The sequence below is a fragment of the Gallinula chloropus genome, assembly GCF_964237585.1.
Source record: "Gallinula chloropus genome assembly, chromosome: 3".
Classification (NCBI taxonomy): Eukaryota; Metazoa; Chordata; class Aves; order Gruiformes; family Rallidae; genus Gallinula; species Gallinula chloropus.
Genome location: NC_140087.1, coordinates 100,704,141 through 100,712,924, shown reverse-complemented (window position 1 = coordinate 100,712,924; position 8,784 = coordinate 100,704,141). Strand labels below are relative to the sequence as shown.

The window sequence follows — 8,784 nt, the reverse complement described above, 5'->3', positions numbered from 1 at the left end:
ACTTGAGTGCTTTGGCTGTGTTTTTTTCTCTGCCTGTATACACCTCTATGCATATTAATTCCTCCTGCAAGACAAAGAAATATCTCAGTTGATTGGTGACATAATGGAGATGGCAATAGTGAGTAGGAACTTGACTTTCTTTAAATCCATGTTAATAGGCTTTTATGTAGTTGCTATGCCTTCACATACTGCAGCCATGTTCTCAAATCCAGGGAGTTCTTAAGGAGGCAATGGGGAGGCTCATTTTACAGCCTGAGGCACCAAGGGGATCTCATGTTTCTACTAGTATGATTCTAGACTTTATGTCTCCTCACTGGTCTTCTAAGTTACTGATTATTTTAAAACTTCAATAATCTGTATATAAAAAGTTTAAACTGATTTCTGACATTGAACTGTTTCCCATGAGTTTCTTGTTGCTGGGAAAAGAAACCTCACTTTTAACACAAACAACTACCTTTTTTAGGAACGAGGTCTATCTTTTATTAAAATATAGTACAAAACTGTGTGTGTGGTAGGGCTTTTCTTCTACCTTTATATCACACCCTTATTGCCTATTAGGCTGACCTCAGTTTTGGGAGAATCACTTGGTTAGTTCTAAATATAGCATTGCATCTGCCCTTAAATGGGAGTGAAGGGGCAGTAGCCTTTAGAGAGAATTATTTTTGTTTTCCTCAGTCAGTTTACTAAGCTGGGAAAGGCTGGTCTTCTTCTCTGATTTGAAAGTTTTCTGTGTCCCTTGGTAAGTTCCTTTTTTGTCTAAGTTTTTCTTGTTTAAAATAAATGAGAGTGATTTTGGGAGGTGTTGGGTGCTTTCCTTTAAAAATTAAATTACCTTTTCTGGGCAAAATAAGCAGTAAGTAGAACACAGATTGATTTATGAAAAAACAAAGAATAAAAGTAGATTTTTTTTAATTCTGTGAAATCAGTTTGGTTTTATATTGTATTACATTTCCTTAATTTCTTTCTGCATATGAAGAACTACATCATACCAGTCCTTAGTTCTAGTAGTATATATGCTTCTCCAATTGGACATATATTGGTAGTACCCCTTTCCTGTGTGTTTATATAGAGAAAAAACATGATTTAGCTGAAGCATGCATGTAAATAGTTAAGCATAAAATCCTCCAGTATCCTATTTGGCATACTGAAGAATAGGATGTAGTTAGGATGAAAAATTCTACTTTTATTTTTTGTCTACTCTTCTTTCAAGTGCATGTCTTCAGATGCCACATTTCCGGTGTCTGTGTTGTATATGTTTCTGTGCCACATGAAAATTCCAGCTAAATACCACTGATAGAGTATTGGGAAATCATGTTCCTGCTTTTGAGACTGTGCCTCTGTTTTGATGGTATCTGTGAGTAAATTAAAGTATTTTAATGAAGGATAATGAAAACTGGGATGATGGAAGATTAGTTCCATCATCTCACTGTCTCATATTCTTTGCTGTCCAGAGGTAGTACTCTTGCCAAGTGAAGGCTAATCTTAAAGCTTTACTGGAACTTGTGGTGACTCTGTGCATTTGGCATGTTAGGATGGCAAAATTTCAAGTCAATGTGGACAAATTCACCCTCATTTAATTCTTAGTCATTGTTTTTTAAATGCTTAGATCATGGATTCATAAGAAAGCATCTGCATAATACCCTCTCTGGGCTGTATACCGCTCAACTTATAACAGGGATACGATAAGTCAGATTGCAGGCTTGTACTCTATTCCATCATGAGAGTCATAGAAAAGCCAAATGATATTTGTTTAGACTTGCAACAATGAAGGAACTAGTACTCCCACAACAATGACCTTGCTGGAGGGAAGGGTACCCATGGCTCTGCCTCCTACACACTTGTTCAGACCAATGCCAGTGGTGAACTCCATCAAGGGTTGTGGCTATGACCATGACCACCCACGGTATATTTCAAATTGTCTCCACACTGTTATGGCTAGAGAGTGAAGCAAACTGTTCAGGGGCTATAACAAGGTCAAGGTGAGTATTCTAACTGATCATACATATGCTATAGCTAAATGATTGCATTAAACTGCTTAATCTACCTGTACATCTTTGCAAGCAGAATCACTTGATGTAGCGAAGTGTGTAAAGTCTCCTCATTCAAAACTTGAAGTTATTAATAGAGAGCAGACACATCTGTGATGTCCTGTGTCATCAGCTTCTTGAAAATGTTGCATTGCTGGATATTCAATTGAATAGAAATTAATGAGAGAACTCCATTTTTAGGTTTAATGAGAAAAGTGATGCATGCACTTTTTTTTGGGATTACTTGAATGAGATTGAACTTGATGTCCACATGATTTCTATTGAAAACTGATTTGTGAAACTAGAATGATACTATTCTTGTACAAAGGAGGTATGATCAATAAAACACAAGAGCAGCTATGATGTAGCTAAAGTAATGAGAAAAGAAAAGGAATGTCAAAGCTTGATGAGTAGTGTCTAGAATTCCATAGGGGTTAAGCAAATGGGAATTTTATATGCTTTTTTAATTTTGGAAGCATTTGTATTCTGTTGATAAAATAGTTAAATTTGAATTCTTATTATGCAGAAGGAAAAAGCTGGAAAACCAGAAGCATCTTAAAATGACAGAACAGAATGCACAGAACATTATTTTCAGTGTAAGATCAAAATACACAGACTGGACAGACATATTAACACTTAAAAAAATTATTACCAAAATGGGGAAATTCTTACCAGACTAGCTACATCCCATTCTGGTTTAGACTGTAGTGACTTCATGATTCATGCTGGTTTTACAAGATTTCCACCAAAGTAAGTTTTCCCCCAGGAAATGTTCTTATGTTATTATCAACTAGAACTTTTACAGGATTGATATAACTATCTGGAAAGGCCCACATGTTTTCTGAGGAAATATGGTAATTATTTAAACTGGTTATTAGAAGCAAGTAATGACTAGAAAGTGTTTTGAGTTGTTTTTTTTTTTTTCCTTTAATCTTTAATTGCGGTATGTAGATGGTACAGAATTAAACTTTTAATCATCTAAATATCATAGACTTTTATGTACCATGGAAGCATAAACTGGCAAAACAGGGCTTCCTAAAAACACTCAACTCTGAACAACATGGAGAACAACATGCAGAACTACAAGCAGATAAAGGAAACAATGCCTACGTCATAGGAGAAACAGGACAAAGCCTCAAGTCAGTACAAATGGTCAAAGATATTTAAGAAAGATGAAATATGGAGGAAGATCAAGAGTGAGGATGTGCACGTAGGAGCAGGATGTACTGATCTTTTAGTCAGAATGAGAACAGGCTACGTGAGGACAGGCAAGAACCCACAAATTGGTTTTGGCTCTTCTGCAGGTGGACAAGGACAGAGACGAGCAAGGAAAGTGCATGTTGTATGGTACAGCATTGACAGGTCAGGCAGAGCTAGTACATGCTGTATAGTGCATTGCTTATGACCGGACCCTTCTGAGTCTAGGAATGCAAGTTGTCCATCTATGGTGAGCACAACCATGCTCTCCTTTCCATGGCATTTGTCAATCCCGTCCATCAATTTATTTGGTTATGTGCCTGCTCTCTGAGGCGATGTCAATGATCATGCTAGAATTTACTGCCTGTCCTTTAAATCTTAAATTAACTCACTTATCAAACTAACAATGTCTATATCAGACCCTGGCTTCTCTGACAAGAATGTGGCCCCTTGTCACAGGATTATTGCTTTCTATTCAGGTCAGTATTACTATGGCATGAAACTATGCGTATTCTGGCCTGCCTAGGAACTTTGCCTCTTACTCATGACTGAATAGAAATTGTTGTATACATGCTACTAAGCATATGAAAATGTATATTTGTGTAAACAGATTTGAACAGTCTAATTCATTTGTGTTTTATATCATTAACCTTTAAGGACTTTTTGGCTGACTTAATATTTTTTTTTGGGTTTAATACTCTTCTAAGTCATTCATACACAACATAGAATGATGCAGTTTAGGTCCTGTTGATGTCTGCATAATTTACAGTCATAGAAATTAACAGCACTATTACTATTGTTATTAAAAATAAGTAATAGAAAAATAGTAAAAGTAATATTAAAATAGTAAGAGTAGGAGTAGTAAGTACAGTTGTGATGTGTTTCATCAAAGAAACCTTAAATGTTTTAGGACCATTTTGTCACATAGCTCTAGGTCTTTTTCTTAAAATCCAGGGAAATTAATAGGATCTGAATGGGACAAGTTCAAGGGTTGTTTTTGACACATGGACCATGTATTTCAGGAAGTTCTCTGTAAGTCTTACAGCCATGTACTGGTAGAACTTGGTGAATAAAACTTGAGACTGATTTGTTTCCCCTGCAATGTCTTTGCCAAACCACTGCCAACATCTTGCTGTTGGGTGACTACTGCCAATTGATGTGCCAATATAATTAGTTCTTCAGCCACTGGCAGTTATAAATCCATAACTTCAGTGGGGCTAAGGTGTCATCTGCATACCATGTTATCTAACTGTTAGTGGTAGGATGACTGAATATTAGTATATATTTCAAACATCTCTCATAAATGTGTATCAGTAGAAAACTGGGAAACTGGTTAACACACTATTCCTGGGTAGAAAGTAGAAACATCTCTTACAATGAAGACAAGATACCTTACATGCTCTGTAGACTCTGTCAAAGATGGTTTTACAGTGGTGCTGTGATTTTGCTATTCAGATACTTGTCTTTGCAGCACTATTAAGTATTAAATACAAACTCTGCAAGCACCATTGTAATTAACTGATGATGATTATTACTTTTGGAATTGTTGCCAGGTAGCTCCCCTCTGTGTTAACAGAAGGCAAAATGAATCTGGCTGCTAACAAGCTCAGTTAATTGCTTGCATGGAAGCTGTGAGTGGTTTGCTACACTTGTTTCTATTCTAAGAGTGTTTGGGTAAATGTGAAAAATATCCAAACCAAAATTTTAAGAAACCCTGGGTACTGATTAATAGAAGAAGAAATGCTAATTAAATGCAAGTTTTATATTTAGTTGAAAAAGCTGAACTATAAATGACAAAGACATTTTGTCCTATCACAAAATGAAAATAACCCATACTGTGATCCACCCAGATACACGGACATTGCTCTGCAACCCTTATATGTCAGAGCTCAGCGGGGGTTACATACATAGCAACGCATAAATTGCATGTTGATAAATTCACAGAATTATTTCACTGGGCCACATGTAAACATGAGTAGCGCTTAACAGCTGAGTCAGCTTAATCTATGGGTTTGCCCTTTGCACCTTTATTTAAGTGAAAGGGCTGATTAAAAATAGAAAAGAGGGAACATTATACCGTTAACTGTCCAGTTAGTTTGTGGACTAAGGGGAAGTCAAATGTCGTATACACAATAGCACACGGTTAGATGCCAGGAAGAAAACCAGTTATTTGGTGTCTGCAGGTATCGCATAATGACATGTACAGATGCCAAAACTAGGAGAAGCCAATGGGGTCTCTGCGACTGTGTTCATGTAACTAAGGCAGTATATCACATGATGAGTTAATAGGTCCATGTCAGTTCAGCATTGCACGAAGGTACATAACTAAGCTAGCAGCTCTGCAAGGTGCTGCACCAAGCTGTATGAACTTGAGTAATGCTGACTTTCTTATCTCTAGAAATGTGGTAATATATTTCTTTGATATCCCATAGTGATGTTATAAACCCATTTTATTTTTGTCTTGTAGTGTCTGGTATTTTGCCTAAAGCTCTCATTCCTGAACGTGTGACTTGTCATTCTCATATCTCTTGGAAAAGGATTGCAAAGGTAACTATAGGTTATGCATAAAGTGCAGCTATCAGGTGATAAATTATAAAAACTCATCTATTTAGATCTTGTGACTTTTTAAAAATTAGATGTATCTGCTATTGAAGATACTTGCTGTCTTCTCAGACCTTTTTCTTGGAAAAGTAAAACTATCTGATGTGAGAATATCATGACTTGGGGGAATCTGACTCAGGTTTTGAATACCTGAAACTAACAGTCAGCCACAGTCTGAATTTATTATGCTACTTAGTAACTAGCATTTCCTTTTGTTGGTAAATATTGTATGCTAGAAATGTGGTATGTACAAGTATTTTGTAATGTTTAAAAGTTCAATTTCTTAGCTTATAAGACAAGATTTTTTTTTTTAAAGTAGTCTGGGTTTAATTTTACACGGTTCAGGCAAAATTTCCAAAGAACCATATAAAATGAAGTGACTTTCTAAACTAGGAATTGCAGTCTGTCATTAAATCATCTTACATTCTTCTTTCTAAAAATGTAATGTGATGTATAAAAAATTTAACTCTCATTTTGCAAGAACAAATAGCTGCAATGAAATGTAGAAAATTATTTCTTCTGCATATACAATTTGGCTAGAAATACAATTAGAAAAAAACTTTAGGAAGTCACGCTTTAAAAATTCATGCAGAAGTGTTGATAATATCATTTTTAATATCATTAAACCCCACTATCAAGTGGGGTTTTGCAAAATAATTTTTCAAAACACGAGATATTAATAAAAAAATCCATCATGTGACAGAAAACATCATTGCTTTCAGAATAATATTCAGCAATATTTTATTAAAGTACTTTGATTGCATGTACTTGTCAGATGGTAAAAAGATTAATGAAACAAAGAAAAAAAAAAGAATTTGAAAGTTGACAATAAAGTAGTGACTTTTGAACTAGATCTCATTTTACCAGAACCCACTTTTCCTGAAAGTTATTAACCGTATGAGTATTGCTCATTTTTGTCCCCAAAGCACAGATCTCCAAGTATTTGGTAGGAAACAGAACATGGCCTAAAGCTGGCCAATACTGGTGCCTTTAGAATTAAGTAAGAGGAACTCTTGTTGTATCTAAATTATTTTATAATATTTTTGTTCAAATCCCTTTGAGCTTTCACTTTATAGGTGTCATGATACTGCCTACTTATGGGACTTCTCATGACAAATGCAGACTTTTGGTATGGGTCTGAGGATTTATTCCATCACAGACAGGTTCTTGGTGGGGGCTGTGGCTGGGCAGGGCAGGACCGTAGGGACTTGGAGAGGGGTGCTGCTGCAGCATTGCTGGGGCAGGGCTGGTAGCCCTGGGGGCTGAATTGGGGTCCTGGGCCATAGTCAGGTTAGGGGGAGCTCTGGAGGAGGCTGGGTAAGCCCAGTCAGATCCATTGATTCTCCCAGGACACTGACTTCCTCTTAACATGGCCCTTGGATGACATAGTGCTTTTCACTTCCCATGGGTAGCCCCAAGATGGGTCCCAGGCCATGTGTCTGTCAGTGCCCCAGCTTCTGAAGTGCATTTGACAGGCTGTACCCCACATGATAATATACAATGGGGCACTCCCCTTACCTTCCTGGAAGAAATTATATTTTGCTGCAGGAATTTGCCTGACTAAAAACTTGACAGGATTTGTCCCAAACTGTTTTATTGACTTCGTATTGGGAAATTGCTTCCTTTGTCACTGAAGCGTGGCCATCTCTTGGGGATTGTCTTGGCTGTTCACTTATCCCTGGAATTTCTCACTGCCATTTGGCCAAGTGGCCCAGGAGTAAAGAGTGCCACATCTAGCCAAGACTGTAAATGGGATTTCTTCGACAGACTGTAGTTACTGAAGCTGGCACCTACTCAGGACGTTGCTGGTAACATTCTCCACTTTTGCAAGAAGTTTTCATCATATTTCTAATGAACTTAAAGGGATGTGAGCACCTTTGGGTTCTTTTATTGGCATGGTTGGGAATTTGCTTAAGTAATCAGTGGTAGATACGTTCTTTCCATCCATACCCCTTCTGTTCAGCTCCCTGAACATTCCTGAGAGCCTTCTATCTAAATATTGATCAAACTATGCCATGTTGTGGAGAAACTCCATAGAAGGCAAACAGAATGATTTGAAATCTAGAAAAAATAGCCCATGAGAAAAGATTGGATGAACCAGCTTTGTTTAGTTTAAACAAAAGGTGAAAGGAGATGTGAACTAATCCTCAATGAGCTGCAGCAAAAGTGGATGAATATGGTCTATTTCTTTATTGTCATGGTGAATTGGACAAGAAACAGTGAGCATAAATTGCAACAAGGGGCAAAGTAAAAGGTCTGAAAAGCAGAGAGCTGAAACACTAAATGCCCCCAAAAGCTGTCAAATTTCAATTGCTGGAAATTTCTGTGGAGGTGTTAAATGACATCTGCAAAGAGGGAGAAAATGATCCGATAAATTCTCTTCTAGCTTTATTGTCTGTGATTCCATGGCTCACTGTGTGACTGATAAAATACATCCTGAGGTGCTCATGTCTGTCGCTGATGGCTCTATTTGTCATAAAGTGATGGAATTTCAAACATTTGCACATGTGCACACATATCTGTATTATGCAAAAGTATCAAACCCAAGTGTCTGAAATATATGGCTAAGTGTGATTTCACTCTGCAGGAATTACCGACTGCCACAAACTGAAGGATGTCGTCAGTAGCGGTGCCATTTTATCAGAGGAGACACAAGCACTTTGATCAGTCCTATCGCAATATTCAGACAAGATATGTACTTGAGGAATATGCAGCAAGAAAGTAAATGTCATGTATTTCTATTTCTATTTTCTAAACCTATTACTAGGCTTCCATTTGGGTTAATCAGGTCATAGAATCAGGATATTTAGCTTCCCCCTCCTCCCCTTAAAACTGTGATTCATTCAGAATGGTAGTTTTCCACTCATTCCATTGGGATGCTCCTTTTCTGTAGTCTCCCATCAGCATAACTAGACTTTCTAGCTATGTTACAACTCACCCACACAGACCATTTGGCTCA

General features: G+C 37.1%; 1 protein-coding gene across 1 annotated transcript in view; it reads left to right on the top strand.

The window, feature by feature from the left end:
• The first annotated feature begins 683 nt into the window (after positions 1-683).
• MYOM2 (myomesin 2) overlaps positions 684-8,784 on the top strand; it is a 78,641-nt gene continuing 70,540 nt past the window's right edge. The window contains exons 1-3 of the mRNA XM_084262146.1: positions 684-739; positions 5,692-5,771; positions 8,413-8,546. Coding sequence (XP_084118272.1) covers positions 8,440-8,546 — 107 coding nt within the window. The 5' untranslated portion in view covers positions 684-739; positions 5,692-5,771; positions 8,413-8,439. The remainder of the gene's footprint in view (positions 740-5,691; positions 5,772-8,412; positions 8,547-8,784) is intronic.